Source organism: Mastomys coucha, unplaced genomic scaffold (assembly GCF_008632895.1).
Source record: "Mastomys coucha isolate ucsf_1 unplaced genomic scaffold, UCSF_Mcou_1 pScaffold23, whole genome shotgun sequence".
Lineage (NCBI taxonomy): Eukaryota > Metazoa > Chordata > Mammalia > Rodentia > Muridae > Mastomys > Mastomys coucha.
The window spans coordinates 92970009-92992508 of record NW_022196906.1 but is presented as its reverse complement, the minus strand read 5'-3'; the positions used below and the strand labels follow the sequence as shown (position 1 = coordinate 92992508).

General features: G+C 45.5%; 1 protein-coding gene across 3 annotated transcripts in view; it reads left to right on the top strand.

The window, feature by feature from the left end:
• Mras (muscle RAS oncogene homolog) overlaps positions 1–22500 on the top strand; it is a 58306-nt gene that overhangs the window by 28226 nt on the left and 7580 nt on the right. For all 3 annotated transcript variants that reach the window (XM_031343707.1, XM_031343705.1, XM_031343706.1), the window contains exons 2-4: positions 391–600; positions 20286–20439; positions 22352–22451. In XM_031343707.1, coding sequence (XP_031199567.1) covers positions 408–600; positions 20286–20439; positions 22352–22451 — 447 coding nt within the window. In that variant the 5' untranslated portion in view covers positions 391–407. The remainder of the gene's footprint in view (positions 1–390; positions 601–20285; positions 20440–22351; positions 22452–22500) is intronic.

Below are 22500 nucleotides of genomic sequence, written 5' to 3'. Positions count from 1 at the left end.
GCTCTGCCCAGAGCCCTCTTACTCGTATCATTCTGGGACAGAGGTTAGTTGTGAGGGAATTCCCTCAACACAGCTTTTGACTGTACTCATTAAAGACCGGTACTATGGAGTGAATAAGATCAGACCTGGCGTGTAGTTGCTGTTCAGTAAATAATGGTGAACAGGGTCTTTGAACCGCGATTGTCTCTGGGCGGTAAGGACATGTGTGACAAAGCTCACCCTCCTTTGCCTTGCTTCATTTTCACATCTACTGTTGGGAGTCTCTGTTCCTTTATAAAAACCAAATCCATGAATATTTCTTCCCAACTCAGGAAAGAAAGCCCATGAATATTTTCTCCTAATTCAAAAGGAAAAGATCCTTCCCTCATTCCATGTGTCCTTCTTCCCTAGGTCTGACTACCAGAAACATGGCGACCAGCGCTGTTCCCAGTGAAAACCTTCCTACATATAAACTAGTAGTGGTGGGAGATGGAGGCGTGGGGAAGAGTGCGCTCACTATTCAGTTTTTCCAGAAGATCTTTGTGCCTGACTACGACCCCACCATTGAAGACTCCTACCTGAAGCATACGGAGATTGACAATCAATGGGCCATCTTGGATGGTGAGCCTTGGATGACAGCCTTGCATGGGGTGGGTTGTTAACGTGGGGAAGATCAGGGAAATTTGATAGGCTTTAGTTGGACAACATGGTTTCCTGTTATTATGGGATGGCTGCTATGAGGCAATATGCAGCTTGGGGGGCTGGGGTTGGGTGGAGGTAAGGCTGAAGTCCTGACAGCTCAGAAATGCTGTGTCAAGTGTTGCTTTCTTGAGCAGATGAGAGATATAGACGCTTCAAACTAATAAAAGTGGGGAAATTGAAGTTTTCTCCTTTTTTAGATTTATTAAGGAAAGCTGAGAAAGAACTCCTAAGAATAAGAGGTGCTCAACATGCCTGAAAATTTTCTTCTTTCTTCTTTCTTTCTTTCTTTCTTTCTTTCTTTCTTTCTTTCTTTCTTTCTTTCTTTCTTTCTTTCTTTCTTTCTTTCTTACTTTGTTTTTTTTCCAGTTTTTTGAGACAGGGTTTCTCTGTGTAGTCCTGGCTGTCCTGGAACTCACTCTGTAGACCAGGCTGGCCTTGAACTCAGAAATCCACCTGCCTGCCTCTGCCTCCCAAGTGCTGGGATTAAAGGCATGCACCACCACTTCCTGGCCTGAAAATTTTCTTAATAGCCAGAGCTTATTTAGGAAGTACCTCCTTGTTGGGAGATCTTGCATCTGGCATTGTTTTCTAGTCTGGTCAAAATCAGTGTGATGGCCAAGGAATTTACTAGAAGAGTGAATTCCCAGGCCCTTCTCATCCTGACAGGACAGAGAACCATGGCTTGTTTTTAGCACACCCTGCAGGGACTGCCTGGTTGGAGGCCACTGCTCTAGATTACCCTGGTCCTGATTTGCTATTGCCCAAGTCTCTTTCCTAAACAAAGGCCCATTAAGCTGGTCTAGGAGGAGAGCTTAGAAAGCTGCTAACTTACACGGGTCTTTCAGATAAACGAGGTTTGCAAATATTTTTCTCAGTCTGTGTCTTGTTTTCCATTCTCAAGAAGGTTTCTTTCAAAGACTAGACTTTTCTGTTTTGACGACGACGTCTAGTTTATTCGTTCTTTTACAGAGTGTGCCCCTTGGTATTTTGTCTAAGAAATCTTTGCTTAACCCAAGGTCACAACAGTATTTCTCATGGTTTCTCCTTGAGTTTAATTGTTTGGGGATTTTCATTTGGGTTTTGGCCTATTCCGTATACTTTGCGTGCCGCGTGGGGGTGGAGAAAATCTCCCAGAGTTCCTTGTTGAAGAGATTCTTCTTTCCAGCTCCCAGTTGCCTTTGTCTTTCTAGTGACAACCAATTCCCTGTGTAATCTGTCTTTGGTCTGGATGCCTGATTTAAGACAAATTGCCATTGCCTCAACAGTTATAACAAACTCAGTAGCCAAAGCTGTGTGAATGGATTATATGAATTATAGACTCAGTTCAAGTTTCTGATTTTGTTTGGGATGGTGTTAAATTTGTATACAACCTGAAGGAGTCGTTTGGTACTGAGCCTGGGACTTTAACTCCAGCTCTGCAAGTGACATAGCCCTGAGCCATGTCCTCAGTCTGGAGAACTGATGTCTTAGCTGACAGCGCTGAGCCTTTTAGTGTGCGAACACGCTCTGTCTCTCTATTTATTTACAGCTCTCATGATCTCTCAGTTGTTTTATACTCTCACATACACCGGTCTCTTATGTACATTTTGACAGAGTTATACCTACATCTGCATTGATGATATGGTAAATGTTTTTAATTTCAGCTTTGGTTGTTTGTTACTAGAATACATAAATTTAAGTGATTTCTAATTAATTTTTAAAATGAGGTTAAGATACCGTGTGAAGGAATGGGTTTCATTGTGGCATTTTAAACATATGTGTCATTATATGTAACTTATTCTAATCCATTCGTTGGCCCCAACCCACTGCCTCCCCTGTGCCTCCTGACCCCCTCCAATAAACTGATTTCTTTCTATTAATCACACAACCTGCTGACTATTAGCATTCGTGGCTCTTGGTGAGATTCCTTTTCCCTAGATGATCAAGCTGTGGTTTTTATCTTTTTATCTTTTTTCAATCTGAATGGTTTTCACTTCTTTTTCTTGCCTTACTTAAGTGACTAAACCAGTTCTATGCTGAGTGACCTGATAAGATCGGTCCTTGCCTTGATCAGTCTTCTGGCCTGAGTCTGACAGTAACCATAGATTTTTTTGGTGGAGATGTTCTTTATTAGGTTAGGGAAGCTCCTTTCTGTAGTTTGCAGTGGATGCTGATGTGGTCAAATGCCTAATATAATCATATAATATAGCTTTTTTTAATAAAAAAATTGTTAATGTGGTAAATTATGTTGTTTTCCCCCATGCTTTATTATTTTAGTTACTTTTATTTAGTGTATATGTTGGAGGGATTGGGGCATTGCTACAGCTTATATATGGAGGTCACAGCATGACCTGGGGAATCCGTTCTCTCCTTCCACCTTGTGGGTCCTGGAGATTAACTCACAGCCCCAGGCTTGGTGGCAAGTGTCTTTGTGCACTGAGCCATCTTGCTGGCCCTTTCCTTAGTATGTAAGTAATTGTTCGTCCTTGAAATAAATGATACGTGCTTATGATGAATTTGATAATGAATTTTATATACCATCTGCTCCAGTTTGAAAGAATTTGATACAGAAATGTTTTTCTTGTTTTCTTGAGTAATTTTAGGCCATATTTTGAAATTATAAATTTGTCTAACTTGCGTATGGAAGTAATGATTTAGAATGGTTTAGAAATTAGCCTTTTTGGGGCTGGTGAGATGGCTCAGCAGTTAAGAGCACTGACTGTTCTTCCAAAGGTCCTGAGTTCAAATCCCAGCAACCACATGGTGGCTCACAACCACCCGTAATGAGACCTGATGCCCTCTTCTAGAGTATCTGAAGACAGCTACTGTGTACTTATATAATAAATAAGTATATCTTAAAAAAAAAAAAAAGAAATTAGCCTTTCATTTTAAATTTCTCTAGGAGAGTTTAAGGAAACCTCTTCTAATTTCTTTCTTATGTATTCAGTAGAATTCACCAGCAAGACCTTCTGGACTGCAAGCTTTATGGAGAAACTTTTAAACTATAAATTAAATGTGTTTAATAGACATAGGATCACCTCTTTATTTTTCAGTGAACTTTGGTAGTTTGTGGGTTTTTTGTTTTTGTTTTTGTTTTAAATTTCATTTATAGGAGTCTTCAGACACACCAGAAGAGGGCATCGGATCCCATTACAGATGGTTGTGAGCCGCCATGTGGTTGCTGGGAATTGAACTCAGGACCTCTGGAAGAGGGAGCAGTCAGTACTCTTAATTAACCACTGAGCACTCTCTTCAGCCCTTGTGTGTGTGTGTTTAATTTGCTCAGTTTATCAGAGTTTCCAAATTTGTTGGCATAAGGCTCTCGATATTATTCATTTATTATCTTTATAATACTCACAGATTCTACAGTGATGTCATCTCTCCTTCTCGATACTGGTAACTTGTATCTTTTTATCCTTCTTTTTCCTGATCAGGCAATGGTTGAGTTTTCTATGTATTGATTTTTTTCAGAGCCAGCACTGGCACCCGTTGATTTCTCATTTGATTCCATTGATTTTCACTCACAACCGTTCTTTCTGTTTCTGTACTTTGGATTTAAGTTTCTCTTGTTCTCATGTCCTTGAAGAGGAATGTCTTGCTGTTCCACCCAGGCGAGTCTCCTCCTGGGCTCAATGTTCCTTCTTCTTCAGCATCCCAAATACCTGTGACTGCAGGGACACAGCACCGGGCCGCACCTTGTTCTAATTGCTGGAAATGCAATCAGATATTGTTGATTTGAGTCATTTTATTTTTTTCCTTGGGATATTCATTTGGCGCTATAAAATTCTCTGAATTACTCCTTTAGCTGTATTCTGCAAATTGTAATATATGTTCTCCTCCCTCCCTCCTTCCCTCCCTCCCTTCCTTCCCTTTTTTTCCCTTCCTTCCTTCCTTCCTTCCTTCCTTCCTTCCTTCCTTCCTTCCTTCCTTCCTTCCTCACCCTCTCCCCCAGTCCCCGATATAGGGTCTCACTATGTAACTCTGGCTGCCCTGGAACTCTCTGTTAAACCAGGTTGGCCTTCAGTTCACAATTCATTTCCTGCCTCTGCCACCCAGTGCTGGGTGGGTTTGAAGTGTGTGCTGCGATGCTTGGCTTGTGTTTTTCTTTCTAGTCAGTTCAAATTCTAGTTTCTCTTTAGATTTCTTCTCTGACCCCTAGGTTATTTGGAAGTACCTTATTTAGTTTTCAAGTATTTGGGAATTTTCCAAAAATCTCTGTGTTCCTGATCTTTAATTCCAGTGTGTCAGGGAACATACAGTACATCATTTGAAGTCTTTATTGAGGCTTGTCTCTGTGCCCAAAAGAGATAGGCTGTCTTCATAGATATTCCCAGAGTCTACAATGACTGGATAGGGTGCTCTGTGAGTGTTTCACACATCACACTAATGGATAATGTTGTTCAGGTCTCCTGTGTCTTCACTGGTTTTCTGAATTCTTATTCTGTCAGTTATTTTTTTAAAGATATATTTATTTATTTTATGTATATGTGTATACTGCAGCTGTACAGATGGTTGTGAGCCTTCATGTGGTTTTTGGGAATTGAATTTTTTAGGACCTCTGCTCACTCCGGTCAACTCTGCTCTCTCAGTCCCTGCTTGCTCCGGCCCAAAGATTTATTTATTATTATACTTAAGTACACTGTAGCTGGCTTCAGACACGTCCGTCAGAAGAGGGCATCAGATCTCATTACCGGTGATTGTGAGCCACCATGTGGTTGCTGGGATCAGGACCTATAGAAGAACCGTCAGTGCTCTTAACTGCTGAGCCAACTCACCAGCCCTTTTCTGTCAGTTATTAAGTGCTGCATGCCAGTTTGTAATTGTAAATTTCCTTCTTTTCTGCCAGGGTTTTTCCTGGTACATTTTTTTTTAAAAGTACTCCATTGTTAAATGGATAGACATTTAGGACTGATTTTTCCTCTCGACAACTGTCCCTCCTGTCATATTAAAGTGGCTTTCATCATTCCTGACTTTGTGCTTGCTCCCTGTGCTGTACCTTGAGACTGTGAGGACCGTGAGCTGAGGACCGTGAGCAGAGCACTCCAGTCCTCAGCAGGACCACCCTGTGCTGAAGGGGTGCGTACTATGGTATGAGAAGCATCTCACAGAAAGCACCCCAGCCTTTGGGGCCTTGTCTGCAGCTTGGGATTTTGATCAGTTTCACTGTGTGAAAGGTAGACAGATGTCTCTCTACTCAGAAGTTTTTGTGTGATCTTCTCTCTTCTAGCATGTTCTTTCTTCCTGTAGAAGAACATAATTCATTAAGATCCTGTCTTTTTTTTTTTTTTTTAAGGCAGGTCTCGTGTGTGGCATGCTGGCTTTGAACCCACTGTGCAGCTGAGGTTGAACTTGAGTTTCTGATCCTCCTGCCTCCGCCTCCGCCTCCTGAGTTCTAGGATAGTGTGTCTATAGCCCTTTTGGCATGGTAGACAGCACCTTACCAGCTGAGCTACATTCACAGCCTATTAAATGTCACTTTATTGGTAAGGTCTTCCATGACCAGGACAACAGCACTAGTATTTACCCACCCCTGTTATTTCTGTCAGTAAATACTTTTTAATAAGTAGATGAGTTATCAAATACTGAACAATGTATATGCAGTAACGTGCTCAATGGATTAAGCTACATTATTCTCTTTGTTTTCCTAGTTCTTTGTAAAGAATATACACGTAACTATTAAAAAATTTACATTTGCTGGGCAGTGGTGGCGTACACCTTTAATCCCAGCACTTGGGAGGCAGATTTCTGAGTTCACAGAGGCAGGCGATTTCAGAGTTCGAGGCTAGCCTGGTCTACAGAGTGAGTTCCAGGACAGCCAGGGCTATACAGAGAAACCCTGTCTCAAAAACAACAACAACAACAAAATTTACATTTATGCCCATTCTTTGTTGCTTTTTCCTTCCTTCCTTCCTTCCTTGCTTGCTTGCTTCCTTCCTTCTTCTTCTCTTTCTTCTTCTTCCTCTCCTCCTTCTCAGTGTATGAAGTCTCACTATGTAGCTTTGGCTAGCCTAGAACTCTCTATGTAGGCCGAGATGACCTTGAACTCACAGAGATCTGCTTGCCTTTGTCTCCAGGGGACAGGAAAAAAGACGTGTGCCATCTCACCCAACTTGCACTTTCTAAAATAATTGCAGGCACCATCTATTGGAATATCCCATGCTTTAGGACAGACTGAGTTAAATACATGGAAATAAGCTTCTTTACTGCAGGTCTTTATGAAACCCTTTCCTGAATAATGTAAATTAGGAACATAGAGTATATTGTTAGGATTCCCCCCCAAAAGAACTATTTTTGGCACTTTGTTTTGGGCTGTGTTCCACAGAAAACATTCAGAGAAATATTGCATAACACAGAGAGAGGAGAACACTGCCTGGTACAAGCTGTGGCTCAGTCAACGTTATTTCTTTTTATTGCCATGTAAGCCTCTTTAATGTTTTTCTAAGTAACTTTGAACATTTGCTTCTCGGGGAGGAAACAGTATTTTCCAGAGTGCCTTTTAGATGAGGTGATAACATTTCTTAGCTGCAGAGACAGGGGGAAGCATGGTCATAAGACTACCTTTAGGTCTTAGGTTTTCTGTGTGTTTTAATGGGATAGGGTTTTTATGCGATAAAATGCCATAACCAAGGCAAGCTGGGGAGGGAAGGGTTTATTTAGCTTACATTTCCACATCACAGTCCACCATTGAAGGAAATCAGGACGGGAAGAGTCAGTTGGGGCAGAAACCTGGAGGCAGGAGCTGAAACAGGCCATGGAGGGGTGCTCCTTACTGGCTTGCTCCTCATAGCTTCCTCAGCCTGCTCTCTTATAGAACCCAGGATTACCAGCCCAGGAGTGGTGTCTCCTCCCATGATGGGTTGGGTGTTCCTCCATCAATCACTAATTTAGAAAACGCCCTCCAGGCTTGCTTAGAGTCAAATCTTCTGGAGGCGTTTTCTCAGTCTGAGGCTCCCTCCTCTCTGATATCTCTAGTTTATGCCATGCTGACATGAGAGTAGCTAGCACACTTAGCATATGGCATTCCCTACCTAAGAATTGCCCTTCCCTAAGAATAGGTACTAGATGCCCAGGCTAGTACATTCTACAGCATAAAGTTTCCCATTTTTTAACAAGGCTTAAAACATTTCAGCTGAGTATGACTTTTAAAAGGATGCTCCATATTTAGAGTATGTTATAATAAATCTCAGTCGGGGGTTTCAACCCACCCTTGATCATTCAGTTTTCAGATAAGTGACACAAAGCTTTTATATTTATTATAACCCTATAATACACTAGAACTGTACAGATATCAACCCTTTAAGCTTTTAAAAACTACTCCCCCATCAAAAACCCCAAGTTATAACTTGCCATGTTCCATCTGGGCTGCTCTTAACTCCAACTGGGCCATGCTTTCAAGGCTTACCCCATGGCATCTTCTCCTCTCCCCATCTCCTCTTCTCCTCTGCTGGTCTCTGCCTCAGACCCCACGCCTGGGAACCAAAGCCCCACTATCCTCTCTTCTTCCCAGCTATAGGCTGTAGGCATCTTTAATCAACTAACAGTTTTAAATTAAGGAGCAAGGTTACATAGCATCACTTGGTTTACCAGTTGATGCTCTGGTCTCTGAGGCAACCAGGGCCAGTATCTTAGCATTACAATACATAGTAACAGACCAACCTCAACAGAGAACCTTAATCAAAGGCCTGTTATATTTAGACCTGGACATAGCACTGACCCTTTCAGGGAAGTGTGCAAACCTTGGAGGGTCATCGATCTTCCTGAGCAACTAGTGTTCTGGGGTCCTGCTTCCCTGCTGGGTACCATCTAGGAATGTGCTGAACCTGGGGGGTAGATGCTTTCAGTCACCCTGTGCCCCACCAATCTCAAAGTGCTCTGGAGTTTGCTTTTTCTTGTCCCAGACCGAGGGCAAAAGCAGTGTAACATGAGCTGAGCAATGATGGCAGTGATGGTGATTGTGGGGGGTGTGGTCATGATTATAGTGATGATGTCATGGGGGTGTGGGCATTATAATAGTGATGATGTCATGGGGCCATTACTGCTGGAAAACCCATGAATGTACTCTTTTTTTTGGGGGGTGGGGGTTTTGGGACAGGGTTTCTCTGTGTAGCCCTGGCTGTCCTGGAGCTCACTTTGTAGACCAGGCTGGCCTCGAACACAGAAATCTGCCTGCCTCTGCTTCCCAAGTACTGGGATTAAAGACGTGTGCCACCACGGCCTGATGAATGTACTCTTTATTACCTCTTACACATGCTGCCATGGTAGCCTCTGTTGCAGGTGAAAGTAAAGTTGAAAGTTACTGTTTGTATACAGACCGTCTGTCCCCCACAGGCTCCTGTGTTGAGTGCTTGGTCACCACTAGGCAGTGGCAGTCTTTTTGGAGGTGGGAGCTTCTTGGAGGAAGCAGGTCCCTGGAGGTTCTGCCAATCTCCAGTCCCTCCCTTGCTTCCTGTCCACCATGAGACAAACAGCTTTGTCCTCCACATACCCCGGACACTATGATGCTTGGCACAGTCCTGTGATCAACAGAAGCCAGGACTGTGAACTAAGAATCTCTGAGCGAATCCTTCTTCCCTTGAGCTGGTTTCCTTAGGTACTTGGTCAGTGTTGGTGAAACCAACCAAGACACTGAGTTTCTGATAGCTAGCACCGGCTCAAACACCCAGAGACTTCCACACACTGCATAATTGGCTGGGCATGAGAATCTTCTCCAATGTGACAGCCAATTCTGGTGGCTCTAGGGAACGGGAGTTGAACTCCCAGGGAGAAGGCACACAGCAGGATTGTCAGGATTCCATCTCATCCCTGGCCTGTCTTCCTGTGTTCTCCTCCCTGTGGCTGTGGTCATGTGTGCAGGCATATTCAGGAGGATTCCTCTGAGGTTCTACTCCCAGGAGGCTCGAAGGGTTCTTGACATATTACAAACCTGTTTCTTGTTTCATTTCAAGGAGCTACAGTAGCGATGTCCTCCCAGAACCTGGAGGACGGAGGCAGAAGGCCATTTCATGCCTCTCTGTGCACCCCTGGGCTTGGGATCAAGCTGCCTTTGAATTCTTTCCCACAGGGCTCACATCTCACAGCCCATGGTTAGAGCTTGGACATCTCCTCTATACAGTCTGTCCACCCGTGGACTGTGGGTCCTCTTCAGTTTTTCTCCTGGCTGTCTGGATTCTCTCCTGGTTTTTTGGACCCTTCCTTACCTTGGCTTGTACCTGTGTGGTTCATTTCATTCCACTTCTGAATCAGAAAGCTCTGAGTCTTGGAGTTGTAAGTTTGAGGTTTTCTGCTGTAAGGTGTGTGTGTGTGTGTGTGTGTGTGTATACACAAATATAAATATATATACATATATATACACACATATATATATACACATACACACATATCTATCTCCCTATCTATCTCCCTATCTATCTATCTATCTATCTATCTATCTATCTATCTATCTATCTATCTATCTAATAAAATCCACTATTGGAACTATACTAAAATATACAGGTATGTGTTTGTTCAGTACATTATCCTTGCTCTATATCACCACCCATTTCCAGAACTTTACACCTCACCTTCCTTCCCCCCCCCGCAACCCCCTCCCCGCTGACACCCACTTACCTATATACACATGGACTTCCTTCCTGTTTCACCCAATCATGGCATTCAAAATTCTACTTCCTGTCTTGGGAACACTACATGCCTTATACATGTGCTGAGCATTCGTGGGGTTGTATGCTTGTCCTGTCATAGCTGACTTCTACTTAACATTGGCTTTCCTTCCCTTTTCAAGCTGGATAATACTGCCCTGCATTGTGTATCAATCCCCAATATCATGCCCTCTAATGATAGACACTTGAGCCTTCCCCTCTTGTGACTGCTATGAAATGAGCAGCTATGAATGTGGTCTGGACTTCTCTTTAGGTGCCTCTGTTCAATCCCTTGTCTTACCAAGGCTGTGTCCCTGTTGATTCTGCTGGGCTACAGCCTGAAGGCTGCTGAGCTCATCAGATCAGCCTCTTGCTTCAACCCAGGGCAGAAGGAGAAGTGACTTGCCCGGAGCCACACCTGGCTGATGGCTGAGCCAAGCCTCAGCCTCCTGACCCCACCCAGGATGTTCTCCATCATCTCGTGTTGACTTCTGCTTTGGCACAAGCTTTAAGCATGCTCAATAGCTGTTGGCACACACCTCTGAAACACTTACAGGAGAAGCAACAAGTGTTTCTGGGCCTCCCCTCCCCATCTGGCTCCAGGCTCACTCTGCATGCCAGCCTCTGGGACACCCATTGCCACAAAACATCAAAGAGCCATTCTCCAGACCCTTCCTGCCCAGGAGCTCTCAGACCCAGGCTCATAACCTTGCTGTTCCTCTTCTCCTCACCAAGGGCTCATTCTTTGTGAATGAGCCTGGCGGTCTGTCCTCTGGCACTCTCGGGAGCCAGGACGTTTCCACCCTGGCTTCTGCCCAAAACTAGACACAAGCGCTCTTGTCTTCTCTGGGGGGCCTGGACCTGGTTTTCCCCTGAACATTTGGGTTTATATTCTTTCTGGAGAGCAGGAAGAGAGGAGGACATGGGAAGGGCAGGAAGGAAGTAGAAAGCTTCTTGGAAGATTTTTCTGGGCTGGGGCTTCGACCCACTTACGCTTACCACCCCAAGGCCAGCAATTGGCGGGGCACATCAGGTGCCTCCAAGCAAGAACGGAGGAGAGTAAGAGTCAGCCTGCCCTCTACCCTTTGCCCTCTTCCCTAAAAACTGCAGTTTGGAGAGTTTCCCTTTTTCCCTGTGGGAGTAAGTATGGCCACTGGCCTCAGGTGGTGAATCCAGCCTTATAGGTCTGAGTCCAGGTCTTTCTCTTGGCTGTGTGAGTCATTCTTGCAGAAATGCTTCCCATAGTCTGGGGCAGGCTTTGCAGGTAGAGAGCTCTCTTCCCATGGGCCAGCTCCTAAATCCTTTCTTGCTGGTATTTGGTTCTCAGAGCTGTTGCTCGCAGAAGACTACCGGCCAGACTTTCTTTGCTGGCTCCCAGCCAGGCAAAGGGCCTGGCAAAGATTGCTCCTACTAGTCCTTGACAACTCTGCTAGGTCAGATAGGATGCTAATGGGTAAGATGAAACACCCCTTGCAGTAAACACAGATGCTCTGCACAGCTAACAAACAGGAGACCCGAAGGTGAGTTGAGTAGATGGGATTGATGGTTTTGAGCAGGGGAGGCATGTGAAATGACTGGTTTCAGGCTTGCTTTGGCTCATGTGTAGAGGAATAAAACTGGAGTACAATGAGGTGGTAGCCTAGGGCTGTCGGGGAGGGAACGAGAAGGAGCGGGATCTAGATACAGTTTTAGGAGGAACCACAGGGTTTGTGGATGGAGAATAGTCATGGGATGGGGAAAGAGGAAAAAAAATTAGAGTAGAATTGGGAATCTTGGGACTAATTTTGAGCTTATCAAGTATAGACTGCCTTTCATATTGAAAAAGAATATAAAAATTTAGCAGGTACTTGCCCATGTAAGCCTGGGATTGAAAGAGTTAAATTTGAGACCAGTACTGAAAACCACAGGAGCCAGGCCTGCAAGAACCGGTGGGCCAAGGAAAAGCTGTTATGAGAGCCCAGACCAGGGGTGTAAATCTCATAGATAAGGCAAGGAGGTGTCCGGCCGAGGCGCCTGAGACACGCCTGCCAGACATTGAGTGATGGACCCTGAGCCATTTGGTTTTCTTAAGTGTTAGCTAAGGGTCAGTATGAACTTTGAATAGCACTCTCCCCTCTTGCTAGGAATTTCACATTTTTTTAGGAATTCTCAACTCTGATCTGCATGAACGACATTCAAAATAGCCAATCATGTATAGCCACACCAATTCCTTTGTCTCCCCAGATCTTTTTCCTATAAAATCCCCTAACCTCTGAGATTCGTGGTCAATTCCTGGTCTCCTGTGTGAGATTGGGGGTTGAACCAGAGCTCTGAAATAAAAATGCCTCATGTTTTTTTTACATCAAGATGGCTTTTCGTTTTTCTTGGGTGCATGCCTCCTAGGACTTGAGCGGGAACTCTAGCCGGAGTCTTTCAATATGAAGTGCAGAATCAAGATGTTTCTAGAGGAAGTGATAGACTTAGAAGATAGACAGGTATCTATCACCATGAGAAGAGAGGTGGAGCATGGGTCTCAGAGAAAGGGAGACTGATTGTTTTTTAATCATATAATTTTTCATTAAGATATAATCCACAGCTGGGTGGTGCTGGCACACATCTTAATCTCAACACTCAGGAGGCAGAAGCACATGGATCTCCGTGAGTTTGAGGCCAGCCTGTCTGCAGAGTGAGTCCCCAGATGAGAAAAAACATGTCTTGAAAAACCAAATAATAATAATAATAATAATAATAATAATAATAATAATAATAATATAGAAAGAAAGAAAGAAAGGAAGGAAGACAAATGTATAGTCCACATGTATAATTGCAGTTTTTAGCATGCTTATTGCCTTAATCAAGGTTCCGTTGCTGTGAAAAGATACCAAGACTGTGATAACTTTTATTAAGGAAAACTTTAATTAGACAGGCTTACAGTTACAGAGGTTTAGCTTCAGAGGTTGGAAGAATGGCAGCATACAGGCAGACATGTTGTTTGAGGAGCCAAGAGTTCTACATCTTGATTCGCAGGCAGCAGAAGGAGACTGTGTACCACACTGGGCATAGCTTGAATGTAGGAGACCTCAAAGCCCGCCTCCACAGTGACACACCTCCTTGCCAGTGCCATCCCCTCATGCCAACCATTCAAACAGATGAGTCTATGAGGGCCATACCTACTCAAGACAACCACACCTATCAAAGCTGTGCATTTATAAATCACCAATTAATTCATAAATTAATAATCACTAAAATTACAGCCATTAACTCCTGATTGTCTTCTGTCCCCGCCAAAGCATCCATACCTGAGCGCTACTCCTCATCCTCCCTCCCTCCCCCAGACCGTAAACTCTACTCTCTGCCCTTGTGTAGTTACTGGCTTTCACATCCCGTGAGCGTGGAATCATATGGCCTGAGTCTTATGAATAGCTTCAGTGCTTGGAAGGTTCTTTGAGTTGCAGTAGACATTCAGGTTCTCCTCCTTTGTGTGTGGCTGACATTCTGGTGTACAGAGACACACGCTTTGCTCACTTTCACTGGTTCCTGGGGCTGTCTCCCCTTGGATGACTGATGCTTGGCCCTTGAGTGGAGAATATTGCTGGAACCCTCAGCGGCTTGTTTCTCTGTGGACTCAGAGTTTCCAGTTCTCCTGGGTGTACTGCTAGGGGTCACATGTTTAACACCGCATCCCACTTGCAATGTACAAGGGGCCCACAGACTTGTTGAGCTGTTCTAGGGGGAACTGTGAAATTTATTCCTGTTTCTAAGATATGAGTGGAGGTGAGAACAAAGAAGGAAGTGGTGACAGAGACTAGGTACCTAGCTGGTGGCGTCTAGGTTTAGAATCCTGTCCCCAATGACCTACTTTTTCTACCTAGACCCTACCACCTAAAGTTTTCGCCACCTCTCAAAATAGAGCCACCAGCCAGGAGGCAAGCCTTTGGCATATTTTATATTCAAGCCATAACATTCCCATCCCTGATAGCAGCATCAGAGGACGGGTGTCCCTGGCCCCTCTAAGAACTCCACAAAGTCATGGGGTATTGTCCCAGAATGGGCACTCACACCTACAATTTGCACACCAACCCAGGGGATCTTGGGCTTCCGTACACATCTACCCCACAGTCTCCTCGCTCCACAACCCACAGCTGGAATAGTATGGCATCAGGAACAGGCATCCCTGGGGCTAGTAACTGTGGAATATTACTTGCTGCTGTCCTTTGGCCATTGTGTTGAGAAAGCTGGTGTCATTGCCAGAGGGAATCCTTCCTCACGGCCAGGAAGCCAGCTGGAGGCTCTGTAAAAATTTGGCTCCTTCCCTGGAGGCAGCCCGAGGGAGGTGGCCTGGCTTTCATAGCCTGCCAGTACTTTGCAGCTAAAAACAAAACAAAACAAAAAAGCAGCTCCTCTTGAGGGGACAGTGAGTGAGAGTGGTTGGTGCACCCAGCCACGCATCGGGGAACACAACCTTGCCCTATTCCATACCTGGCCCAGAGAGTGAGCACAGTTCTGACAGGAAGGAAGGAGCAAGCCTGTTGCTGTGTATGCTCTGTGAGGCGATGTGGCTCAATACAAACAGAGCTAGGGAGGCACAGGCTTCCCCACCTAACTTGCCTGGAAAATAGGCTTGATTGTCTTCCCTCCCCATAGTAGGCCTGGGGATTACAGAAAGAACAAACTCTAGCTGTGGTCCTTGGGGAAATATTGTCTCTAGAAATCAATATCTATCTATCTATCTATCTATCTATCTATCTATCTTTTTATTGATTCTTTGTGAGTTCCACATCATGCACCCCAGTCCCACTCATTTCCCTGTCCCTCATATCTACCCTTTCACCTTTGCACTCCCCCTCCCCAAATAACACAGCACGGAAAACATCTCATTGTAGTGTGTCATCATCATCTGTAGTGTGTCAGTGTGTCCCACAGTCTATCCCTCTGTCTATACATCTTCACTTGCAAATGCCCATTGCCATGAGTCATTGGTCTGGTTCGAGTGAGGTCTCTGGCATCTATGATGTCATCTCATTGGGCCTCCTCCAGGTTATCCTGTGGTTGCGCTGTGTCATGGAGATCCTGCAGCTTTGAATCAGCAGGACTGGCCTTTCATGAGTCTCAACCATTCACAGATGATAGAGATGTTGGGGTGAGCTGACTCGAATCCCTGGATCTGGGCCTGGGTGGTAGATGAGCTGGTTAGCCTGCCCACTCTCCCTTATCAGCACCACCAGGTCTAGCACTTAGTTCACCCGATGCTGCCATTCAGCAGGAAGCAGGGTCAGCTCTCATGCTCTCATGCTCTCAGGCTGGCTCACTGTGCCTTTGCCATTAGGGCCAGCTCACCCACTGTCATGACCCCAGGGCCAGCTCTCACACTCATGTACACACATACACACACACACACACACACACACACACACACACACCACCTCACTCAGGGCACAGCAGTAACAGGGCTGGCTCTCCCTCACTCTTACCCTTGAAATCACTATTTTTATTCTGGAACCCTGTCCCCTTCATCAGTAAAAGCTGAAAAGTCAGGTTTTATTTTGTTTGTTTGTTTGTTTTGTTTTTTCTGTTTTTCAAGACAGGGTTTCTCTGTATAGCCCTAGCTGTCCTGGAACTCACTCTGTAGATCAGGCTGGCCTTGAACTCAGAAATCTGCCTGCCTCTGCCTTCCAAGTGCTGGGATTAAAGGCATGCACCACGGCTAAAAAGCAGTTCTTAATGCTTTTCCTTAAATCTAAAAGGGTCATTTCACCAAGGTCGTGGCATCCTTGAATGAATGAGTCATGGGGTACACCTTAGGTTTCTGCACACCTTTTTGAGCCCACCTTAGAGCTACATCTGAGGGAAGACCCAAGAGAACAGTGCCTGGCTCCTGATCTCTGGCGCTCACTACTTAAGTGTAGAGCCGAGCCAGGTTCAGGCACAGGTCTGAAGAACTGAGGGCACAGGCTGGAAGAAGACTCCAGAGACGACAGTCAGAGGCTGAGGCCTCCCATGAGGGAGACCTCCTCACAGGTCTGCCTCTGAGCCAAAGGGTGGCTGGGATAACCAGAGAGGAGGGGAATAGGCTTCCAGATTGGAGGCCATAGCTTTAGCATGTGTTTGGAATCTGGGTGCTAGGCTGGTTCTAGGTGGCTAGACCCATATCTAGATAAATTAAGAGCAGGAAGAAAAGAGCAGAGAAGGAAAAAGAAAAAGGAGGAAGGAAGGGAAGAAGGAGTCAACCTTGACAGATCCATCAAAGGCCCAGCCAGACACCCTTCCATACTGGCTGTCTGCCCACCCAAGCCTTGAGCAATGCTAGCATGCGTGGGATTAGATCTTAGAGCAGCCCGCACAGGATCCTGCTGCACTGCTGTCTTCCATCTGGAGACTCTCTCCCTCCCAGTGCTGCCTGCTCCGCCTCGGACTGGCAGAACACCTCCTCCCGCACAGTAAGGTTCTCCTTACTAATCCAGATGCCTCCTACCTTCCTGAGCCAAGGAGGGAAAGCAGGCAGAGGTGGTCTCCTGAGCATAAGCTGTGTACCTTCAGCCTCCCCTAGGAAGGATGGGTGGCAGGACGTGAACCGGGGTCTGTCTCAGGTGTCTCTAGGTATGTGAGTCAAAGTAGAGGCTGGCCCCTCCTCTTGGCTGCATGTCCCCTCAGGCGATGAATAACTGTCAGACATTTGTGTCTTCAGTTTTACTTGCAGTTGTTACTGGTATATCAGATCATATGTGTTTTGATCATTCATAATTTTCTATAATTATTATTTAAATGTTAATAACCTATATTGTACAAAATAATGGACCTTGTTATGTTACCTTCATGCATGTATACAGTTACTCCCATGATCCTCTCTTGCCCCCCCACCCCTATCTTTTTTTCTTTTCAAATAGTCTCCTGTGTGTGTGTGTGTGTGTGTATGTGTGTGTGTGTGTGTGTGTGTGTGTGTGTTTGAGATAGGGTCTCTCTAAGCCTTTATCTCTTCTATTGAAGTTTGAGGCTTTGTCTCTGTTCTTCAGAGCATAGACATAAGAGTGTGCCAACTTGTATTTTTCTATCAGCATCAAGGTATAATTAGGATCTGGAGCCTCTTCCCAATCAAAGTGAGGCCTTCAGGAGAGGCTAAATACCCTTTAACCATTACCAGAATAAGGACAGCACATTAAGACCAGCATTATTGAGGCTGGAGAGATGGCTTGGAGGATAAGAGAGTAATATACTGCTCTTGTGGGGGAGCTGAGTTAGGGTCCCAGAATACATGCTGAGGGGTTCACAGCAGCCTGTAACCAGATCCACAGCATCTGATGTCTACTTGTGGCCTCTCTGGGCACTGTACTCTTGTGAACATACCAACATACACACACACAAAAATTAAAAATAAGTTTAAAATTTTAAAGTAATGTTCCCCTTTTCTCAACAAGAACTTTTTTAAATACCATGATCGCTTTAGATTTGAGGGAGTTTTATATTTGGAAGAAGATATTTCTTACTTCCGAGCCCTTCAGATGTTGAACTTGCTGGTTAGACCCAGTCAACCTGTTTCCTGGCCCATCCCTCACATAGGAGTCATTGTAGATTTTAGTTCCAAATTATCATGCATCCTCTTGCTCTGCCTCTGGGTGGCTACAATTTGAACCTCATACCTCACACATGCGAGGCAAGTGCTCTACCACTGGGCTATATCACACCTACTCCCCTTTTTACCTTTTTTACTTTTATTTTCTGCCAGGGGCTGGTAAGTTGCCTGGGCTCAACATAAACTTCTCATCCTCCCTCCTCAGCCTCATAAGTAGGGGAGAGAATGTACCAGACCACCACGCCTGGCTTCCACAGTCTTCTAATTGAGTGACAAGTTTTATCTGCATTCAAACGTTTGCTCTTCCGTTTGCCTGCTGCCATTTATAATGACATTCATCTTTCTCTTCTGTGGATTTAATTTTCACTCTAATGACTTACATTCTCTAAGCCTTCAAGAAAGCCTGGGGGTGTTCCTGCAATGTCATATATGAGCCTTTCCTTTTCCATAGGGTTTTTGTGTTGGCATTATTATTTTGAAGATAGACTTTTCTTGTAGCCCAGGCTGGCCTTGAAATCTCTATGTAGCCAAGACTGACCTTGAACTCCCATTCCTTCTGCATTTACCTCCCAAGTGCCGGGATTTCAGGGAAGCTCCACCATGGCTAGCTTCAGAGGAGTCTCTTTTATTTCCAGATTCATATTGAGCTTTAACTTTCGAATGATGTCTGTTTTTCTTTTATAATATAGACCTTCACAGTCTACGAATATATTAGCTATATTAGTATCATGATTTCTGATCTCACGTTCACCTCTTCCCATGTATGTGCGAAACCATACCACTGGCATCTGTTTTGTTGATTGCCATGTAGGTAGGGTTTACTTAGGGGAAGGGGCAGAACTGGAGGAATCTAGCCTGCCTTAGAACCTGGGGGACCCCAGATGTCTCACTCTGTGGCTGTCCTTGTCACCTGCCCACTGGTGATTTTACACAAGAATCTCTCACCTCTTTTCTTCTCATGATCTGACTCAAGGCGTTACGTGTGGTCCCCCGGGCTCAGCAGCTATGTGAGAATCTGAGCCCCACAGGCTCTGTCCTCCCTGTCTCCCTCACCTTGGTAGCTCAGGCAGGGCCCGGCAGCATCCTCAGTGCCCCTATGTCTTACAAAGTGTTCAGCATCCGGTCACTTCTCTATCCAGTCACTGTCTTGTCTAGATTACCATGAGGCTCCTAACTAGTCCTCTGCTCCCACTGGTGGCTTGCCCTCTGACCCCCAGCATTGGACTAGCTTTTGCATAATGCCCTCTGGATGCTATCATTCTTTGCCCACATTCTCCACTGGGCCTCACCATGCTGAGGACAGGGAAGGGCACAGGGCAACAGGCTCTGATGACCTGTCTGCCACCCTTGGCCACACCTCTACCTCTGAGTTCTGGGGGTATCCCCTCTGCTGGAATGTTGCTCCCCAAGTCACGAGGCTCTGATTCCTCCTACACTTAGTCATTGCTCAAAAGGTCCCCTACTGAGAGGTAGCTTCTTGGCCTATCCTAAATGACAACAGAGTCTACAGCCGCCCTTCACCTGACTAGATCAACCCTTACGCTAGGTATTTATCTATAGAAAGGTTATATCAACCACTCAGGGGCTTCCCTGCTAGGTTTTGGCCTCATTCACCCTGTAACCAATGGGTTACAGGCTGCCTGCCGTGTAGTAAGTAGGCACTCAAGTATATCTTAAATGAATAGATAAAAGTTGCCTAGCTGCATGTTCCTTTAATTATTCAAGTACAATATGGGTACTTTTGGGGTTAAGTCTCAACTAGACATGAGTGAGCGGGCGTCAGGGGTCTGTGCTGTGGGCAGTGTTTGAGGGTGCCTGGAAGGTGAAGCGGCCTCCTCCGGCTCTACCTGATTCTTATCCCCGATGGCTTTTCCTGTCATTTCCACCTTGCGATGTGGACCCTGACTTCTGAAGGCTACTCCTTTCGCAAGGTCTGCACGAGTTGCCTGTCTGCACACAGGGCTTAAAGAGGCCCTTCAAACTGGCCTGGTTTCCTTGGGGCTCTCCCTACCTGAGAGCTTCGAGGTGGAGGCCCGGTTTTTATACATGTGCAGGAGGAAATGGAGGCACAGAGAGGCAGTCAACACCGCCCCCTTTCCCTCCCCTCCCGCCCCCCCAGAGAACCTCAGTTTGAAAGAACTAAACCAGGAATCCAAACCCAGCTCTGGGTTTTCCCAGAGGTGCTTGTGAAAGTTGATCTCTGGCTTTCTGAGGCTTGTCCTTGGGCCACAGAATTGAGGTCCAGTGAGCAAGGAGGTTGAAATAAACCAGGAAGAGCTTTACACTGAAGCAGGCTCTGAGGGAACTGGAAGTCCTCCTGTGAGGACAGCTGGGTTTGAGCTGGCCACAGTAGGAAAGGCAGCAGCAGTAACTTGGGGTTCTACAGTCTAGAGTGACTCCAGTGGGAGTGGGGGCAGCCCCTGAATGACCTCTTTCCTCTCCAGTTCTGGATACCGCTGGGCAGGAGGAGTTCAGTGCCATGCGGGAACAATACATGCGCACGGGGGATGGCTTCCTCATTGTGTACTCTGTCACCGACAAGGCCAGCTTCGAGCATGTGGATCGCTTCCACCAGCTCATTCTGCGTGTCAAGGACAGGTGAGGACAGCAAAAGGGGCCTCCCTACTCTCCTCCTTGGCTTATGGAGGCTTGGTCTTCCCTCTCCCTCCTCCCCTTCCCCCTCTCCCTCCCTCCCTCCTCCTTTTCTTTCCCTCCCCCTACAGATTTCTCTATTATTTCCTCTAAGGCAGCAGTTCTCAACCTGTTGATCATGACCCTTTTGGGGGTCTAATATCAGATACAATACATAACAGTAGCAACATTGCAATTAATGAGTAGCAACAAAATAATTTTTTGATTGTGGCGGGGCGGGGTGGGGTGTCACCACCACGTGAGGAACTGCATTAAAGGGTTGAGTAGGAGGGTTAAGAAGCACTGCTGTAGGTTCTAGCCCCCCCCCCCCACTCCTTCCTTGGTTCCTAAGCTGCTCCCAAGGTGCCAAAGCCTTTATGCCCCTCCCATTTTCATAAACTCCCTCAAGCAAGCAATCACTGGTAACATATTTGTCTCCCAACCCCAATTTAACCAAACTGCATTATATGCAAAGAAAAAGTGAATTTCCTCTCCAGAACACATCGAAATTGATTAAATTGCATTTGACTACAAGATTTACAAGTCCCTCGTTAAAAGCTTTTTTTCCTTCATACTCTATAACATAATCAAATCACCTAGAGTCTGGTTTAAGCCCATCTAAGACTACCAGGCAAAGAAGCAATGCAAAAAGAAAATGTAAATGAAGGAAAAGAACGAGCTTTGACTAAATCCCAATAAAGACGGAGAAAGCCAGGCAATGACCGCTCCCCAGGAAGAAGGACTTGTACCTTTGCCTTGCAGGAGACACAGATACGCAGAGCTGAAGCTGATTAATGTGAGTTTAGCCCATGAATATATGAACCTTAGAAGGGACACCCAAAGTGAGCCAGTGGTAGGATTTACTTGCTAATCAAAGAAATAAAAAGTAGCATTTTTCTTTTTTTCTTTTTTTTTTGGTTTTTCGAGACAGAGTTTCTCTGTTTAGGCCTGGCTGTCCTGGAACTCACTGTGTAGACCAGGCTGGTCTCGAACTCAAAATCTGCCTGCCTCTGCCTCCCAAGTGCTGGGATTAAAGGTGTGTGCCACCACCGCTCGGCTAAAAGTAGCATTTTTCATGTTTCAAATTTTAGGTTTCTTTTTCTTTTAAGATTTATTTATTTATTTATTTTGTGTATATGAGTACACTGTAGCTGTACTGATGGTTTTGAGCCATCATGTAGTTGCTGGGAATTCAGGACCTCCGCTTGCTCCGGCCTAAAGATTTATTTATTATTATATCTAAGTGCACTATAGCTGTCTTCAGATACACCAGAAGAGGGCATCAGATCTCATTACAGATGGTTGTGAGGCCACCATGTGGTTGCTGGGATTTGAACTCGGGACCTTTGGTAGAGCGGACAGTACTCTTAATTGCTGAGCCATCTCTCCAGCCCAGTTTCTTTTTTTAATGTGAAAATATTCACTGTCACCCCAAATGCCGTGGGCTGCTGTTTTGTTTCGTTCACATGTCAGTAAGACGCCGATGGGGCATGCCTCGCTATCCTTTACTTCTGGGGGTCCCTCTTCTGAGATCCATTCTCATTTTGCTGCTGCCATTTATGTGCAGTGCCAGCTGTGTGCCAGCCCCTGTCCCTGCTGCTCTTCACGAGTCCTGGCTGAGGGCCCTGCATGGTTTGTACATCAGAGCCTTGGACAACTGAGGAGAGTCTGGGAGTCAGGTCCTACACCAATAGTCTCAGGCTAGCTTGCAACAGACCCCAGGTTCCTTCCGCCTGAGCCCCTGTCTCCTCTGGAAAAGAAGAGGCCCACTGGGGAATGACTGTGAGGGGGGAAGGCTGGCTCAAAGTCTGGTTGGTATCACCTGCTGGTGTAGGAGGATTAGTCTCACTGTTATTATCTGAATTCTTCTGTTTCCCAGAGAGTCATTCCCAATGATCCTTGTGGCCAACAAGGTGGATTTGATGCATCTAAGGAAAATCACCAGGGACCAAGGAAAAGAAATGGCAACCAAATACAATGTAAGTGGACGTGAGTGCATGCGTTTGTGTGTGTGTGTGTGTGTGTGTG